Source organism: Nannospalax galili, unplaced genomic scaffold (genome assembly GCF_000622305.1).
Source record: "Nannospalax galili isolate Female #2095 unplaced genomic scaffold, S.galili_v1.0 scaffold309, whole genome shotgun sequence".
In the NCBI taxonomy this organism is placed as follows: domain Eukaryota; kingdom Metazoa; phylum Chordata; class Mammalia; order Rodentia; family Spalacidae; genus Nannospalax; species Nannospalax galili.
Window position 1 is genome coordinate 501,272 of NW_008359589.1, and position 20,244 is coordinate 521,515.

At 44.9% G+C, this 20,244-nt stretch overlaps 1 protein-coding gene across 1 annotated transcript in view; it reads right to left on the bottom strand.

Moving 5' to 3' along the window:
• Positions 1-20,238, bottom strand: part of Mapkapk2 (MAPK activated protein kinase 2) — a 46,655-nt gene extending 26,417 nt beyond the window's left edge. Inside the window, exon 1 of the mRNA XM_008823285.3 lies at positions 19,992-20,238. Within this exon, the coding sequence (XP_008821507.1) occupies positions 19,992-20,225 (234 nt within the window). The 5' untranslated portion in view covers positions 20,226-20,238. The remainder of the gene's footprint in view (positions 1-19,991) is intronic.
• Positions 20,239-20,244: the final 6 nt, after the last annotated feature.

Below are 20,244 nucleotides of genomic sequence, written 5' to 3' on the forward strand. Positions count from 1 at the left end.
TATCAGACCCCCCCCCCGGGTCTCTGTTCTGCCACACCCCCTCCCCAAGAGCAGACACCATACATGCATACACACACACACACACACACACACACACACACACACACACACACGGAGCAGAGCACTCTAAAGCACCACCAAGCATACAGGATGTGCCTCTTGAGTTGGCTACTCTTCTCTGGAGGTTCAGACTATTCTTGGCACATGCATTTCTCAGAACACCTGCTGCTGCTGGTTGTGGTTAGTGTCTGGGCACCATCAAGAGGCCTGGGGAATTCCTCCGGCTCTGTGCTGACCAACAAGGGAGGAAGCCTCACATTAGCCCTCCCTCCCCTACCACCCCAGAAGCATCAGAAGAAAACAACATGAGGTATCACCAGACAGTACTGAGGGAGCTCTATTTCAAAATAAAAATACTTTTATGTGCTTTATCACATTAGGATAGAGGTCAGAGTTTATTCCTATCCTCTCTTTCCAAATTCTCTTCTTGCCCGCTCAACAAAATTAGTCCAACCTGAGAGACACTGGACTTGAAATGAATGCTAACAACCTTTCTCTGAAGCACTTTCCAATTCCCCCAAGAAGCCCTACCCCAGAGAGTAAAATCAAGGTCCCTTGCAGCTCCTGTCAACACCTGCCCAGACTCCTTCCCCTCCACTCTTCTCAAGGCTAGGGAGAATTCTTTGGCTTCATTCAATCATACAATTATCACTATAACTGGGTGGGACTGTGTTAGAAGTAGTTGCTTCTGAAGCTGACAATTTAACACTTGATTTAAAACATTACATTATTTAAAAACCAGTTTTGCCTCTAAGGCACCCAGGCCTCACATGCTGCTAGTTAATTATCAGCTGCTACAGCACTGCCCTCATTGAAGCTCCTGGCTGCTAAGGGTAAGGATGTTGGTTCGAGCAAGGGGCTCAAGTTCTCCTAGGACAGCTTCATCAAAACCCCCAAAAGAACAAAGAAGCACAGCACGGATCCACTCGTGGGGTATCACTGCACCTCAGGGAGCGCCTACAGGGTATATACCAAACATCAAGCCACAGTACTTATCCTCAAGAAGCTCACTCTAATTGGAAGGAGGTGGAGGTGGTTTAATTCAAGTTCACGCCTGCCACACAGACAGGATCAACTGCCACTAGTCCACCTACATTGGTTTGCCTGGAATGAGAGTGTTGGCAAGTAAATTCTTACATAAGCCTCAGAGGATGAATAAAATCCCAACAAAAAGGATACAAAGGATAAGCACTGGGAGGCACAAAGAGCAAATAAAGAAGTTTCTGCACGCATGAGGTGAAGAGCAACTGCCTAGAAGAGTGGGGTGGGGAAGGGAGTCAAACCCTGTTTGTTTAAATGCCAGATTTAAGAAGTAAGTAAGGCGGTAGGGGGCGGAAGATTTCTCAACAGAACCCATATGGACGGCTGAGTTCCTCGAGGACTCAGGGAAACCGGGTGGATGTCCTTGAGAGTGTGTACTAATCATACAGAGAAACAGCAGCAGGATACAGAGAGATGAAAGGTACCTGGGCCATACCAGTAGTCACTGATTGGGACTCTTTTTAAAAATATATTTAATATTTTTCTTTTATGTGTATGAATATATTGCCTGCATGCATGTAAATGTACCCGTGTCATACAATGCCCGCAGAGGTCAGAACAGGGCATTGGATCCCCTGGAACTGGAGTTAAGGACGGCTGTTAGCTGCCATGTGGGTGCTGGGAATTGAACCAGGGTTCTCTGCAAGAGCAGCCAGTGCTCTTAACCACTGAGTCATCTTTCCAGCTCCCACGATTGGGACTCTTATACTGAGATTCTGAACTCTACTCAGTCTCTCAGCCAAGACTGACAGAAGGATCCTGGGAATGATGCCATGTCTCTACCTCTCCCCAGAGCCCCTGAGGCTCCCTGAAAATGTGCCTTGACTCCAGGTGGTAACAGGGTCCACACTACAGCATGCTTGAGTATCTGCTGAAGCTAAACACAAGAGGTGATGTGTTTTGCAAGGGTCTGAAGGACAGGAGCACCAAAGGATTTTTATAAGATTGGGAAGCCAAACTTTTTACTCAGTAAGTACTGAATTATAACAATATAAAATTCCTGTCACTAGAAGAAACTGAAAGACTAGACAGATGGGTGATTGCCAGACTCAAGCAATTCTCATTTGGAAATATACTAAAAAATACACATTCCTAGGAGTGGGGAGAGAACAATATATAATGACATCTGTGTGAAAATGCTATAATGTGGGCTGGCAAGATGGTTCAACATGTAAAGGCACTTGCTGTGTGTGGTGGTTTGAATGAAAATGTCTCATATCCGCTCCAAGTATTTGAACACTTGATCCCCAGTTGGTGGAGCTGTTTGCAGAGGTTTAGGAGGCACAGCCTTGCTGGAGGAAGCATGTCACTAGAGTGGACTTTAAAAATATATAGCCTGGGGCTGGAGAGATGGCTCAGCAGTTAAGAACACTGGTTATTCTTGAAGAAGACCTGGGTTCGAATCCCAGAACCCACATGGCAGCTAACAACTGTCTATAACTACAGTTCTAGGGGATCTGACAGCCTCTTTTGTCCTCCATGGGCATTGCATGACACGGGTGCACTTACCTACATGCAGGCAATACACACATACACATAAAACAAAAATAATAAATAATAAATATATAAATAAAAATTTAAAAAAAAGAAAATATATATATAGCCTTGCCCACTTCCAATTTCTCTCTCTGCTTCCTGCATGTACTTCCACATGTGCACCATGGGATGCACACACGCGCACACACATGAAGTTTAAAAACTAAAGAAAATGCAATACTACAATGAATCCTATTACTTTGTACTGTAACTTTAAATTTTAATTTTAAAAAAGACACACTCAGCCAGGTGTGGTAGCGCATGCCTTCAATCCTAGCACTCAGGAGGCAGAGGCAAGTGGATCTTTGTGAGTTCCAGGCCAATCTGGTCTACATAGTGAGTTCCAGACCAGCTGGGGTTACTGAAAGACCCTATCTCAAAAAGATCAAAAAGAGAAACACTCCTGAATACTATCACTACAGAGTCCAAGACGCAAAGCATAGGAGAGTTGCCCAGAAAGCTATGCCTTCAAATGTTACCCACAAGTGAATCTGAGGTCACTTTTGGGTTAGGAGCCACAAGGCTAGTAGATAAGCATCTGTGTGTTAGGATGCTGTCTGCACTAGACAAACTAAATGCTTTGAAAACATACTTTTTAAGTGATTGACTTCTATTTGCCTGCTTACCTCCTTATGCCCTTCCACAAGTGCCCTTCCAGTTCAGATTAATCTATCCTAGAATATTGAATGAGTATGTCAGAACCCTGCACTAAAGGAATGTTCTGGGATGACAGGGTGTTCTCTGTGTTCCACAGTTCAGTGGCCACCAGCCAACTAAAGAGCACTGGGAATGCAAGTAGGGCTACTGAGGGATTAAAGGTTAGGTCTTACTTAATTTCAGTATTAAATAACTACGTGTAGCTAGTGGCTCTCATATTGACCAGGATGGCTTCTTCAGACTAGGGCTTATGTACTCACTACAGAATCCAGAGGGAAAAAATTCTGCCCCTACTCCTTGCACTCCTCTCCAGCCTGACTACAGGATGACTGTCTTCAAAGCAAACAGCAAGAAAGTAGAAGCTGTGTGTCCCCAGTACCTGAAGCAACAAGTACAGGGAACAAAGAGCAGGGTCAAAATTCCTCACCCTAAAAGACTTAACTTTTTTCTTCCTCAGAACACAATTAACACTAGCAGCTGACAGCTGTCCTGGGCAGTCCAGCCTCCTACCATTCATTCCCAGGGATGACCTAGAACATCCTTACTCAACTAAAGCTGAGTCTCAAAGCTGGACTCTACTAGAACTTTTGGTCTGTGTTGAAGTACAAAAACCAAAAGAAAGGAAATTAATCTGACCAAAGAAATATAGGAAGTCAGTAAGTTCTATGACTTTTCCAAATCTCAAAGTTTTCATCAAAATATATTACAGAGCTGGAGAGATGGCTCAGCAGTTAAGAGTACTTGCTGCTCTTCCAGAGGACCCAAGTTTGATTCCCAGCACCCACATCAAGCAGTACTTAACTACCTCTAACTTCAGCTTCAAGGGGTCTGGCATGTTCCTCTGGCCTCTATGGGCAACCCACATACACGGCAGACAGTTATACATACACATAAATTTTAAATCATAAATCGTAAAATAATTATATATATATAAATCTCTACATTCAAACATTACAGAAGACTTTAGATTAACATGGGTAATCAAGTCTTGATTTCTGCCTCACAGATTTTGATCCCTTTTCCCCAGCTTCTGCCTAAACACACAGTCCAAATTTACCAACAAGGTGGGGTTATCTGAGTTGAGAAACAAGAACTGCTTCAACCTTATGGAATTCTAAATGAACACAGACCCAAGTGGCAGGAAGAAGCTCCAGGTGGGCACCAGGCCCCACTTGTTCTACTCAAACAGCTCTTAGTATCCAAGAAAAGCCAGCAACCTTCCAGGTATATGCTGGTGCAACAGACACATCTGGCCTGGAAAGCCAGATAAGGTACCTTCTTCAGTCCAAGTCATGACCACTTAACCTCTCTAGAGACACAGTTAGCCTACTGCAGAGACAATCTCTTTGAGAAGAAGGCTGAAAGGGGGGCTAGAGAGATGGCTCAGCAGTTAAGAACACTGGCTGCTCTTCCAGAGGCCTAGCGTTCAGTTCCCAACACACATGGTGGCTAACAACTGTCTGTAACTCTGGTTCCAGGGAATCCAATGCCCTCTTCTGATCTCCGTAGGCACTGCACAAACACGGGTACACTTACATACATGCAAGCATTACATACATGCACATAAAATATTTTTTAAAAAAGAATGTTGGAAGGTACAGATGAGGAAGACAGGCCAAAAAGGACTACATAAGGGAAATACTAGAGGTGATAGTAAATCATCCATCAAAGACCAGGTACTTTTTCTGAAACTTAGTGGAAGATGGGTTTTTTTCCCCTTCTTCGTATTATAAAAAGAGAAAAAAAATGTTGCAACTTCCTTTGTCATAGAGCAGGCTCAGGAAAAAACAGACCCAACCTATTGCTTCACTTTGCCATCTGCACTGACAGACCTTCCTTCCCCAGCCCTGCCTTCTGCTCAATGGGAAGCCGAGGTGACCACAGCTGGAGCTTCTGTCTGCCTGCTCCTCCACATAGGAGACTAAACACAAGAACTTGATCATCCTGAGTGAGAGAGGAGTACTCTGAGGGCCCCAAAGAGGAGGAAAAACCTCTGCCACAACTTCAGCCCACCTTCCTTACCAGCTTCTACTCTCCTCTCCAACTTTGCAGAACAGTCAGCTAACACCAGCTCCCAAGCATTCCTATGACCAGAAAGCTTCCTGGGGAGATATCACCTCTATCTCCTTGGCCGATAAAAGAAGGGAAGTCAGGCAGTCTCACCCACTTTTGGAAACCATGCTGCTGCTTATACTATGCTTGTACCCTCCCATGGGTGTGTCTCGGGTGTATTCATGCAGTGGCCTGGGCTGCCCCACACAGTAATGCCATCCTCCACGAGCCCTGCCTTCAAGAGCGTACCATGTGTCCCTGCATCCTTTATAGTCACCCCGTTGCCCTGTCTCTGCCACTATCTCCCTGAATCTTTCCTTGGATCTGTTAATAAAATTAAGTATCAGACCACCTGGTTTATAAGGAACAAACAAGAAAATGCCAGAAAAGACACAATCTGGTTTGGAGGGCAGGTTAGGGTGGTGGTATCTTTTTTCATTCATTTTATACACACAGGATAAAACTGTAAATTCCCAAAGAGGCCCTACTAATCTTAACATTGTAGCTATTTGTATAAATAGCCATTCCATGAATATCAAACAATAAAACATTAACTGCTGGGTACCCACATTCTGAATTATAAGGGGCTATGGAAGAACTACTAGAGAGGCAGCACTGTGAACAATCAAACACTGGGTTTTAGAGTTAGGCCTTCTCATAGTCTGGCATGGCAGCGCACACTTATCTCAGCACTTTGAAGGCCGAAACAAGGAAGACTATGACTTGGAGGCCAGCTTGACCTACAGAGTGAAACTTTATCTGATATAAAGAGGGAAAAAAAATCTGGGTTAGACATTTTCATCACCTATAGCCTCTGGTGATGCTATTGCTTCTGCCTGATGCATCCCCTCCCACCAAGTATGTGCCTCAGAGGTTTACACAAGTCACCTCCTGAGGGAAGCATTCCCTAATCTACTAATTAAAATTATAATGCGCACACACTCCTGGCATTTCAGAGACTCCTTCCTACCCTTATTTTCTCCTTTCTACCTATCACCATCTGACAAACTGTGCCATTTAACTGTGTTCTGTCTTAAGAACACAAGCCTCCTGCACATGAAATTGGATTTTTGTCTATTTTATATGCTGATATATCCTGGGAGCCCAAAACAATACTTAGCACTTAGATGGTGTGCAATAATTGCTAATGTATGAATTATTTGGAACATGTTTCCTCTTCTGTTAAAAAAAAAAAAAATTTTACTTTGAAGTATCACATTGATTTGACAAAATAAACAGCTCTTACCTCAAAGGAATAAAAGAGATGGTTTATTCTGAAGCCAAATATGAGTGATCATAGCCCAGGAACACAGATTTACATTTCCCCTAAATACCATGTTCCAATAAGGTAGCAATTTCGTGGACTTCTGATAGCAACAGAACAAAGAAAGTTGTAAATCAACATTGGTGAATACATTCAGTAGGAGAGTCATAGTAAAGTAGGGGGAATTCTACTATAGGTCTCAGATGCTATCTGACGACATTCTTAGTCTTTTAGTTTGTGGGAACTATTTCTATGTTAAGTTAAAAATTCTATTAGTTGGGGCTGGAGAGATGGCTCAGCGGTTAGAACACTGGTTGTTCTTGCAGAAGACACGGGTTTGAATCCCAGCACCCACATGTCCATAACTCCAGTTCCAGGGGATCTGACAGCCTCTTCTGTCCTCCTCAGACATTGCATGACACGATGCACTTACCTACATGCAGGCAATACACGCATACACATAAAATAAAAATAATAAATTTTTTTTTAATTCTGTTAGTCACAAGATGTTAAGTCAGAAACAAAGGCAGAAAGAAGTGGCTATTTACAGCTAAATATGGCCTAAGACCATTGTAAATAGGCTCTAAATCTGCAACATTTCAAACTCTCCAGTCACTGAAATGCTAATCAGTTGGTCAGTCTTACAGGAAGCTCAGTTCAAGATGTAGAATTTTTCTAGAAACTTTTCATTCACAATTCCAAGGATTAATAAGGATGTACATATACATCAACTGCACTGCCTGACACACCACACCTGTTCCATAAGAACCTGTTATTAATCCAAGATATTCCAGAGCAACTGAGCTTCCAACAGGGGTCTGAATGGCAGATTTCTATATGTATCAAAGCCAGTCTGCAGCTCTGATCTTTCCAAAGGGAAGCTGCAAAAATCATTCTTGGCACTGCTCCTTCTTTTTCTTAAAAAAAAAAAAAAATAACATTTACTGGGGGAGAGGAGGCAGGTGAGCACACACAGCACATGTGGAGGCCAGAGGACAACTTGCAAGAATAAGTTCTTTCTACCATGAGAGTCCTGGAGATTGAGGCTTGGTGGCAGGTCCCTTTACCCACTGACCATCATACCAGCCCTAATTAATTTTCTTAAGTAGCAAGTTCTGTATCTCAGGGGAATGGAGGATACCCTATGACAAACCCTACTTAAGAAAGGCAGGATCTGCTGCTAACAGCAACAACAACAACAAAAAAAAAAAAAAAAAAAAAAAAAAAACCAAAGCCTTCAAACCTCTAATTCCTCTCATCTCAAACGGCAGGGATACTGAAGGTGCAAACCCAAGAGGATGACAAAGGCTATTTTTCCACTCCAGGCTAATCCTGCCATCTGGGCCCCCTGACAGCCAATCAGACAGGAGGTGGCAAAGAAGAAAATAAATATTTAAAAACAATGGATGAATGAATAAAAATATTGCATCAACTGGTAGAGGACAGCTCTCTACAGGCTCTTTCCTCAGGACCCAGGGTGAGCATCTCCTCCCAGCATCAGGTCATTTCCCAGCAGTCTTGTCAGGTCTAGTCTGATCCTTCCAATTTACAATGAAGAAACTGAGTGAACTCCAGACAGGTTCTAGGACATGTTCAGGACCACAAGGGCAGGGTTAGAAGCCAGATCGCTCAGGGTCTTTCCTGTGCAGGGTGTTAGAGATGAAGGTAAGTGGCCCCATGAGTTGGAATTGTTGCTGTGGCAGACCTGAGCACATTGTTCTTTGGGGGGATTGTGGAAGGATTTTGGAGCTTTGGCCTGAAAAGCCATTGAGCACTCAGTGCTTAATGGGCCATTCTGTGGGAGCCTGGAAGATAAGAATGCTGAGAGAAATGCAGGTAGTGGAGGTCTGGCTTGTGAAAGCAGAGACTATCAGGGCTATTTCCGTGATATATTCTGAATTAAGAATTTTTGGAAGTAAAACCTTCCAATGGCTGAAAAATCCACTGATTGTAAGAGAGCAGCATCACTGAAGTGAGATCTTCTGGGTATCTCCTCAGGATCAGCACACAGAAACTATGGTCCAGAGCAGACCAAGGCTTATAGCCAAACTTGGAAATGTGTAAGAATCTCACACCTGGTACTGGTTTTGAAGAAATAACAGGGTCATGGAAAGAAACTGAAGTGTGGCGCCATTTGGCAAGGTTGGAGTCTCTGCAGAAAGGTCAGGAAGCCATTGGTGAAAGTGCACAGGTCATAAGATGACCACCAAGGACGGTGGTAGGTGTGGAGCAGAAGCAGCCTGAGCCTAGGATACAAGCTGCATGTGTTGTGGACAGTAGAGACAGAGAAGTGAAGCTACTCAAGTCTTTTGGAGCCCAGAAAATTGAGTGGATCCCAGATGTCAGACACTGAGCTACACTGCTGGATTCTGGTTTTGTGTGTGTTGGACAGCTTCAGTTGTCAACCTGACACATCTGGGTGAAGGGACCCTCAACTGGGGAATTTCCTCCATTGGACTGGAGCATTTTCTTGATTGTTAAGAGATGTGGGAGGGTCCAGCCCATTGTGGGCAGTTCCACCCCTGGACAGGTTGGACTGTGTTGTATAAGAAAGCAGACTAAGCACTGGGCAGAGGAGCGAGCCAAGAGGCAGCGTACCTTCATGGTTTGTGCTTCAGTTCCTACCCTGAACTACTGTCCTGGTTCTCCATGATGAACTGTAAGTTGAAGGTGAAATAAACCCTTTTTTCCCCAAGCTGGTTGTGGTGGTTTGAATGAAAACATCCCCCATAGGCTCCGAGTATTTGGACATTTTGTCCCCAGATGGTGGCGCTGTTTTGGGAGGTCTTAGAAGGTGTGGCTATCCTGGAGGAAGCACATCACCGGGGATGGTTTTATAGAGTTCTTAAGCCTTGCCTGATCTCCAGTTGCTTTGTTTCCTGTGCCTGCTGGAAGGTGTAGAGCTTAGCTTCCGCTGCTCCTCTTCCAGCCACCTCTGCCGCCATGCTATGCCTCCCTGTCTGCATGCCTCCCTGTCATGTTGGACTGTAATTCCCCTGGAACTGTAAGCTCAAATAAACTCTTCCTTCTGTAAATTGCTTTGGCCAGTGTTTTTATCATGGCAACAGAAACGTGACTAATACACTGGTGTTGGTCAGTGTTTTTTCTCAGCAATGGAGAAGCAAACTAGAACAGTCTAAGCCCAGTTTCTTCCCTCTTGAAATAAGTATTTAACCTGTTTTTATTTTACAGATGCCCACAGTTAAGAGATTTTAGATTTTTAAAGAGAATTTGGACTTTCAATGGAATTTTTAAAGATTATGGGACTTGTAAGGTTGGACTATATTCTACATTACGATATTAACATAAGATCCTGGGGAAAAAAAGAAAGGCAAGGCTGTGGTTTAATACTAACAAGTTTGTGTGTCAACTTGACAAGAGATTAATTGTGCTGGTTAGTTTCTGCAAGGTTGACAAACTAGAGACACGTAGGAAGAGGGAGCTTCAGCTAAGGAATTTCTCCATCAGACTGACCTGATGAACATGTCCACTGGGCATGTTCTTGATTGTTAAATGATGTGGGAGGGCCCAACCCACTGTGGGCAGTGCTATCCCTGGGGAGGTGGACCTAGGCTGTATAAGGAGGATAGCTAAGAAAACAAGCCAGGGGAGCGCAGTAAGCAGTGGTCCTCCATTATCTCTGCTTTGGCTCCTGTCTGCCGTCCCTCAAGGTTGGACCCTTTCCTCTCCAAGTTGCTTTTGGTCAGTTGGTTTTTGTTTTTAATCAACAGCAACAGAAAGCTAACTAGAACAAAGGGCATCAAGTTACTATGTTGAAATTAAAGATGTAGCTAATGAGATGTCTCAGTAGATAAATGCATTTGTTACTGAGCCTGAGGACTTGAGTTTGATACAAGGAACCAAGATGGTGAAAGGAGAGAATGTACTCCCAAAAGTTACCCTCTGACCTCCACAGCCATGCCTTGGCATTCCTGCACCCACAGCAGATATACAACACACACAATAAGTAAATTTAAAAGGTTATTTAATTAATGAGATAATACAAAAATAAGTGGTACTCTGCTTCTGAGCTATACCTCAGCCTCAGGACTCACTTGAGCCTAAAAGACTTCATGCAAGGCAAGTTTTTGTATGGGACAGAACAAGTTGGTATAGACCGAGTGGGGAGAAGAAGGACAAAGAAGAATCTGATGGACAGATGCAATGGAATAGGGGAGGGCAAAAAAAGAAAAAGCATATATCCAGGAAAACTGATTAGAGCCAGACCTGGGAAGCATCTGGATAAGTCATATACTTAGCAAGAGAAGAAACCTACCTGCAAAGCTACATGTTCAAAGCTAGGCATCAAGTGAACTAATTCCCTCAGGGCACATTAAAGAACTGAAGGGAAAGACCATCCCACCGCTGACCATTCTCAAAGCTGGTCTTGTGTTTTTACTGTCCACCATATTCTTTATCATCTATTCCTTCCTTCTCTGATTACACCTCAAACCCCAGCTTATTTTCTTTCAAGGAATCAGAGCCAAGGTAATCAAGTTCATGATGTCAGTACGGTGTGAGATCCAAGAGAGGTAGGGTACTGCCACTCCTCCTCTCTAGCAGTACAGAAGAAGAGAAGAGGATGAGGTCACTAAGAATCACTGGCAGGCTCTGTTGGACAGCATGTGGTACTTGTGAACCTGACAGTCTGAGGAGATGACAGACACCACAAGCTTTTCTGTAGTAAGCATTAACAGGTTATTACACCATTTGTTCCAGCAGACTAGATGCCAGCAGGGAGGAGGGAAGAAAGGCATGAGATAACCCCTTGCCAGCCTAGCCTCTCTAGTATCACTCTAGGGCATGTGTCGTCTCCACCAGGCCACCTACATTCACAGGACAGTCTGAGTTCCTTCCCCACATGGCCCTAGTCACCTCTCTACTCCCCCAGCAAGACACACTGTACTCTACAGAAGCCAAGCATGACCAGCAATCTTCAGGCTTTTCCTTTAGAGTCTACCCTTCTTGGCTCTTGCAAAGGCTGGTCCTTAGAATCACATTAGCCTTCTCCTAAGAATTAGAGGCCAAGGAAGAAGACCAGGATGGGAAAGACGAGAGAAGATATGCTATTCTAAGGACAGGGGCTCCTTCTGTCACAGTTAAAAATAAACTCTTACCAAATACACCCAACTCCTCCCCTCTAGAGGCCAATGGGCCTTAGCAGATAAGTTGTTCCCTCTAGAGGAAGTGAGGCCTTAGTGGACAACAGATCAGAGTCAGTGACACATGATCTGGATAGGTAACTCCACTGAGGCAGAGGGCTCCTTAAGTCCTAACTCTTGGCTCCTATCACTCAACCACTTACCTTATTCTCCCAAATAACCTTAATTCCAAAAAGACATAGGCTATGGACCTGAGCCATGATTAGTACCAACCAACACCTGTCCAAAAACTAGAACACTGAGAAAATGCCAAAGTGGAAGTGAAGGAAATATTCTGCCCAGTATCTCCAGCTGAGGAGACTTGCACCCCTCCCTCATCTTGCTCCTCAGATCTCCAGAATCTCCCAGTAATAGAGGAAGAAAATATACTACAACAGACACAAATGAATACTTCTGCCCCTGTAGTCAACGGGTAAAAGATACCTATGCTTTTTATGGCCACCTTTTAGCCTGCCCAGCTCAGGAAGAAGGCACTCAGAAAGCCAGGGCCCAGTTACTCTTGGAAGTCAATACTTTAGAATGTAGTAACTCAAAGCCCCACTCTGTGAGATGGAGAATGTAACTTAGGAACAGGACAGGAAGACAAACAGGTAGCACACTGGGTCCCAGGTCAGTGAGAGCAAGGATTGGGTGTAGATTTCCCACATATCCTCTGGTAAAGATGCAGAGCTAAGAGGAAGCAGAGCTGGAGGTAAGCATAACAGAAGGCCTAACTATCTAAAACCTTGCCTGTTCTCCTGTGTCTGACCCTCTCCTGCCTGAGGAATAAGCAAGGCAGCTCCTTAAAGCCTTTGTCCAAGTGAATCAAGATGCCTGGAAAAGCCACAGCCACAGGTCATCATCCTATGTGCTATGGTGGTATGGACAGAGATTTGACCCAAACTGCCCACCAAGCTCAGGCTAGAAGGGAAAAGGGCACAAAGGGAGGGAATAGGTGAAAAATGGAAACCATTCAGTGTGTGGGACATACCTGGGACAGATAAACCAGGGCCTGGCTATGAAGAGAAAACTGCAGCCGTGACAAGTTTATTTTTAGCCACTAAGACAGAGGGGCTGAATAACAGCCCTGAGACCAGGCTGTAAATTGCCGGTGTGGTCTGGGAGGCTCCTAACAAAATGGATATAAGATAGCAGTGAAGGGGCCAACTCAATCACCTCCCAAAAAGAACAGGAAGAGTAAGGAACCCCAAGAGAAGAAGCAGGAATCAGCACAATAGTCACCAAGTCTCCTACGAGTGCCCTCACTCCCCCAGGACAAGGATGTCACCTTTATGTCAGAGTCAAAGGAAGACTCACCATGGAACTAAGCCAGAGAGAAGGCATCAACAGAACAATTTCCCCTATCCCCTCATCTTCTATGAGGCAGAAGCTTATAACAGGTAGCCACAGAACTATCACCTTTGGTCACCCCTCTCACCTCCCAGATGTGTGCAAACTGGAACTGACCAGGAGATGCCTGAAGACCTCCCTCAAGAATAAGATGCCCTATCACATGCCCTTCTGGAGAGTTCAAATTCCCAGGGGAATGAGCATGCAGCTTTTTTGATCTCTGAGAGGAACATCCCATACAAACAGACATTGACCTTGAGGCTATGTCCCAGGCTCAGCCACCTCCCAGTTGGCACACAGAGGTGTTTACTGGATCACATTATAGTCTCCAAGACTTCTACAATGCCAGAAACCAAGCCCAATCTTATGATCCCTTCCCTGTCCCCTTGCTCCTTCTACAACCAAATCAGGACAGCACAGCACACAAAATCCCACTATGCATGTCTCCTGGGCTGAAACCACTGCTCTTGCCTGCAGCAGGCAAGAAGGCGGAAAAAGGCACACACCTCTAGATAAGCCCTTCTCCACTTGCTTCCTCAGACTCTAGCCCTCTCTGAGGGGTCAGTGGACCTGCATGGAAATCCTCATCAGTCATAGGAATCAGTCCCCTTAGCTCAGAAACAGCTCCTTGCTCATAACTCTGACTGTAGATGAATTAAGGGCACTCCTTTGAGTGAATGAAGTCCCATGCTAAATAAAGCAAAGGCTATTATGGTGCAGTGACTGGAGCAGACACCCCGACTCAGGTCCCCCATTGTAGGGTACAGCCTGCACAGTCAATCACAGTGGCTTTCAAATACTCCATGACTCTGAATGGCGAAGGAGTTTAGGGTAGGGAAAATAAAGGATTCCTCCTCTACCCTGCACCACCGCAACACTAAGATTTTTCTAATTTCAAGGTAAGAGAAGACAACCTATCCTCTCTGCTAAGCAGCTACATAGAATACTTTCTAAGTCTTCATGTGTACAAAAAAAGTTTGTAAGTAAGGATTATTAATTAACTAGACATATCACATCTATGAAAAGGACATCCACACTGGCCCAGGTACTGCGACCATTCGACAGAGAGGAAGTATCCAGCCTGCCCTTGGTCTCTGGCCTCCAGCACAGCCTCTTCTGCCACCCCACACTACCAGTGCTTAGTGGCAGCTGGAGCCTAACTCTTTGATGTGGACAGTGAAGCAGAGGAAATTTAACTGACCTACTCAATGCCATAAAATTAGCAGGGCACAAAAACTAGATCATTTGGGGGTTGGGGTGGTTTTTTGTTGCTATTACTGTTTAGTTTTGGTTTTTTGCTTCCTTGTTTAGCACATTAAACTCCCCAAAACAGGCTCATTTCTATTTATGCATCTCTGTACTTATATATAAACTTACCTCAAAATATGAAATGTCAGTCTTACAGATCCTAGTAAGTATCACTCCTGATGAGGAAAAAAAGTACGACAATCTCACTGGGTTATATTCCTGGTATACATAATGTTGAATATTCTGGTAGGGCCCTTTTTCCTTACCAACGCCCCCATTTACAAAGGGAACTATGTGGAAAGCTACTTGTTAAGAGAGTAGAGCTGAGTTTTAAGCTGCCAGGTCTTCAGTACCAGGATTACCTCCTCCTGATGATAACCAAAGAACTCAAGAAACCCAGACCAAGCACAGGTTCCAGGGAATTAGGTCCCAGCATGTGGCTCTGGTGCCACAACGAAGCAAGACTGGGACACACCATTCAACTTTTCTGCAACCACCCAGCCTCTTCCTCAATAGGATGGAAGAGGCAACAAAGACAACCAGAGAATATCCATTTCTCCATTACCAAGAGGAGCTACAGGCCCTGCAAATAATTCTGCCCTACCAACCTCCCTTCAAGACACTGGACCACCACAAAAAGAAGAGGGAGAAATGAGGCCTCAACACGATCTCTGGGAGGTGGAAAGCAGGAGAGAAGGTAAGAAAGAATGGCTTGCTGTGTCACAGATTTCAAACCACTAGAGAGTAATGGTTTCAGACAAGGCAGGGCTGCGCAGGTACTGTGAAACCACTCAGACACAGATGCTGACACTGCTCTTCCCCACCTTGGATGGCATTTCCTCTGGCACAGACACCCTCACGTCCCTGGGTCCTGTAGGTAACAGGAGTTTGACCCCACTCCCAACCCCAGGATTTGTCCAGAGGTTAAGTTGCCTCATCAAGCCTGAGGATGGGATCCTCTCAACCCTATTCCCAAACCTAGCACCTGCTCAACTAATGACACCCCCAACTCCTTACCTTTCTAACAATGAATACTCATGTATTCATCCTCCAAAATAGCCCTTTGTTTCCCAGGCTCTCATTAATATGTGGCTCTGAGGCCCTAGGATGGTTTTTCACTCCCCTCCTTTCAGCCAGTGAACCATAGTTTTAACTAGAGTATTTTCAAATTCTGTCAAAGCACTGAATTCACAAGTAAAAAAGGATCATTTACTGATCCACTTATAATCCTGCATCAGAAAGGGCCAGAGCCCTGCTTCAGTAGTGAATGAAGTCAGGACCAAGCCAGAGTGACTTGCCTGGCTCTTCTTCCAAAAAAAGGAAGATGTTCTCTAAGGACAGAAACTAAGCCCTCCCCCTCAAAAAGTGCACAAACCCCAATTTCAGTGACTCCTAACCTTTATAACACCCTCAAGCCCATACTCCCCCACCACCAAAAAAAAAGCAGGTGAGGTTCAATTCTTTCAGTTCTAAGCCACTAGCCCCACTGGCTGTAACCTGCTAAGTCTCCCGCTTGTACCCTCTGCCAGTTTCACAACTTCTAGCAGATCCACCATTCCTCAGAGGCCCAGCAGGGTTCCACTGCTACCAGTCAAAGTTTTCCTGGGCATCTTCGATCATCACCGATATACCTCTTTCAAAATCCCTCTATTTCTTTTTGTTTGTTTGTTTTTAATTTTATGTCGAGTATACTTTCTGCATGTGTGAAAGTGCACCTATATCATGTAGTGCCCACGGGGGTCAGAAGGTGTCAGATCTACTGGAACTGGAGTTATGGATGGTTGTTAGACTCCATGAGGGTGCTGGGAATCAAACCCAGGTCCTTCGTAAGAGCAGCCAGTGTTCTTAACCACTGAGATATCTCTTCAGTAAAATCCCTCTATTTCTAACCACATAATTTAGCCCCCAAGTCAGTAAAGTCCAGTAGTCTGCAAGGATGAAAAATCTTCTATACTGTTCAAATTGTGGCACAAATTTTTCCTTTAATTTCAATATTAAAAGCCATACATGAATAATAACTATCATATTTGACAATGTAGTCCCCTATACTATATTTGTTAATTTTACCTTCTCCAAATAGATTTTCTGACCCCAAATATTTTACAGGCCACTAATACCACTAATCTCAATAGGACTAAACATATGGTAAATGTAAACTACCTGGAACCATACTGGTTATTAAAGAGGCTGGCTTGATCCATGAGACGTTCCTCACCTCATATTTCCATCCAGCAAACTCCAAATTGAGACACTACTCCCTGCCAGCCACACTGTCATCTCTCCAGTGGGTACACAGAATGAGGACATTGTCTGTACTGGGGGATTCAGAGCTCTAATGTTGCCCTCCAACTGTGTCCAGACCAACTATGAGAGGTTCTAAGCATCTTTCCTTCATGACACCAAAGGAAACTACATCGCAGTGGCACTACATGACCTAGCCAGGGAGGCACACTGGAGAAAGGGAAAAGAAACTGTAGTATCTTGCTTCCTCTAGTCTATGCAATGGAAAGATAAACAGAGATAAGTTATGACAACATTCTGTATTTTGTAAAGCAATCACATGCTTCACTTAACCAGCATTGTATAGCAGAGTGTAATAATAGTATGGGCTTTAATTAAATTTGTTAAGCTAATACTTAAGCATCACTATGACATGGTAAAGCAGAAAGCAGCTGAGTAACCCATGATGAAAACAATTCACACACAAATGGGTTGAGACTATATGTCTCCACCAAAGAAATAATAGAATCCCCATGTTCTTCTACAAAGAATAAAATTCGTATCAAGCACTACTCCCTAAAGAGGGGAAGGAAAATTTTAAAAAATAATAACCTTGTTACAGATTCAAAACACATGGAACTCCTGAGTTGGTTTAGAAGCTGTCTCCCCAACCTTAGTAATTGTGGCTGGAAGGTGGCATATACATACCACTGACCTCTGGCCAACAAATGGGGCCAATGATTGGAGAAGCTCTCTTTGAAACAGCAACTAACTCTCAATATCACTTCAGTCAGGAAGTAGGGAGAGGCCTGAGACCTGAGACTAGGAAACAGAGAAGACCTGGGTTCTAACCCTGTGTCAAATGAACAGTGAGAGTTACCACTTGCCTTGAGCAGGTCATACCTTCATTCTGGGCCTTGTGTTCTCATCTACAAAATGAAGGTGTTCGATACTGACGACCTTTCCACTGCCTTCTAACTCTCCCTGAAAGTATATGCATGACTCAGAACATGGCAGGATGGACAATGAGGCAAGGTGACAGCACCCACCAAAAGCATTTAAACAGCAGCTTTGCAAAGAGGAGGGAGAAAAGCAGCCAGACCAGTTGGGACCACTTTAAAAGCACTGATTTCACTTAACAGAATTAAGAAATCACCAGGCCACAAACGAGGAGCATAGTCTCTGGGCAGTCATCAAATCCCATCAATTCTCAGAGCCACAAGACAGGAGACTTCCAAAACCCGATAAGAGCCAGGCTGCTGGCCACATCTGTCCTAAGCCCCAGGAATGAGCTCAGCAGTCTGCAGAGCACAGGTATCTGCCTTTTTCCTCAGCACCTTCTCCATGGCGTCATCAATCCAGCCTATTCCACCATATCCTCCTCTCATCAAAAAAAAAAAAAGCTTCTGGTTTTGAAAGTCATTTCACTACTCAGCACCTAAAGTTTAAAAAAATGCAAGATGTCACTAGACACAGGCTTCTTTTAACCAGATTCCCCCACGGCTGTGATTATGTCTTAGCCAATATTTAGATATGGAAGTGCTGTTGACACTGCTGCCACTCTCCAAATGCCTCAGCTCCTTCTTTCCTCCATTATTAAATCTTAACACAAAGATGTGTGGGAAATCTACAATTTAACAGCTGAATCAAACTCTGAGATCTGGGAACAGGCTGTCTGTCAAAACAGACTCTGATATGAGGCAGTCATGCTAGATTTTTTTTTCCCCTAGATTTTTTTCCCTTTCAAAACTATTCACAGAAGGAAAATATACAAACTTCTCTTCTAATTACACCAGAATTCTGTTAATTGCCAGCTGAAAGCATTTTAGAGGATGTTTTCATTTAAACAGAATACAGAGAAGAACTTCTCTTCTGAAGTCTTTATATTATGTTTCAACTATCCAAGAGAATGAACAGCCAGTGCCCCAGCCTGCTGATGGGTAAAGGCAGATGGCATCTCAGAAAAGATAGAAAACTCTCCCAGAAATAACATCTGTCACTTCCTCAACAATACAGTTAGCTATGGTCAAACTGTTTGCTCACCTCCAGTCCCCAAGGTCAGAGCCATATTCAACCCAAACTCCCTTCCTCACTGCACTGAATATGGAAAGGGAAGTGAAAGGAACAAATACTGCAGTATTCAAGACACTGATAAATTGCCTCCCAAACAGTCAACGGCCAAGTAACAACCAAGATCCCACAGCAGAAGCTTAGAAAAAACAAACCTAACATTGAGGGTGAAAGCAGCAAATGTAAATATATATACATATATATACATATACATATATACACACACATATATACATATAAACATATACATATATACACATATATACATACATATATATATACGTATATATATAAAATCTCACAAAGGTTTTAAAACCTAGAAATTTAAAATACCCCTACAAAGTACCATGTTTTTATTCCATTTGACTCTACATGTCAACAGTCCCACCCATAACTCATCTGAGTTTAGTATGTAATAACTGAAACCAAGCAAGCTGTGTGGGTTGACAGAGAAAGGAAAAATACAACACGGGAAGTAGATCTCTCCTCCAATCAGTCGTTAAGATACCCCGGGGAAAGAAACCTGACGTGTGACCTTTAAAGATAGGGTGTAGCATGAAACCCTCATGAGAAGAAAATACTGAGCCTGAATGCCTGGCTCACATTTCACTGGGTACCACTTGAAATTTTCATTCTCCCCTTACCACAGCCGAAAGAGGCAGAAACAGACAGACTGACAGTGGGTTTCCCCAGCCCACGAATACCGTTTCCTCCCGTGAAGCCCGTCGACCAGAACCCAAGTGGGTTTGCAGCATCAGCACGGAGCCAAGTTGGGCTCATAGACTAGGTTTACTAGAAGAGATTGGAGTAAGGGGAAGAGCAGACGACTCGCCGGGGTCTCTCGGGCGCTGGAGGCGGAGCGGCCTCGAGGGCCCCACAAGCGCTGGACGCGGGGTCCCCAGCGTCTCCAGGCCCCCGCCGGCGCGCCCCACCGCAGCACCTCGGAGCTGGCGAGGCCAGAGGAAGCCGAATCACATTCCGGCTCCCAAATAAGGAGCAAGGTTAAGTAAACCTCCGGGAGCTAACTTCTCCAAACCGACCGATCGACCAACTTAATGAGTAATGGGCCTTTTGTGCCCGCAGAAAGAAAGGAAGGAGCAAGACGGAGAGGGAGGGAGGACGAAGAGCCGCCAGACCCGCAGCAGTCTCTGGGACACCAGCTGAAGTCAGCAGAAGCGGTCCCGAAGCCAGCGGTCGCGTTCGGCTGGATCCCGCTCCAAGATGGCAGAGTCCCCGCGAGTCTTCCCAAGTCCGGCGGCCAGGCGCGAGGTGACCGGAAGCCGCCCGGACCCGAGCGCTCACCGCCCCACGCCGCCCGCGCCCCGCCGCGCTCCCGCCCCGGCCAGACCCACCTTGAGGGCGAATTTCTGCTGGGTCCTCTTGTCGAAGATCCGCAGGACCTTCCCGTTGATGCCCAGACCCAGCACCTGGCTGGTGACCTTGTAGTCGTCGGTGATGGCGTTCTTTCGGATCTGCAGGCCGGATTTGACGTGGAACTGGGGAAACGGCGGTGGCGGCTGGGCCGGGGGCGGCGGCGGGCTGGGGAACGGCGCCGGCGGGGTCCTGCCCGGGGAGCCGGACAGCATGGTGGCCGGCGACGCGCGC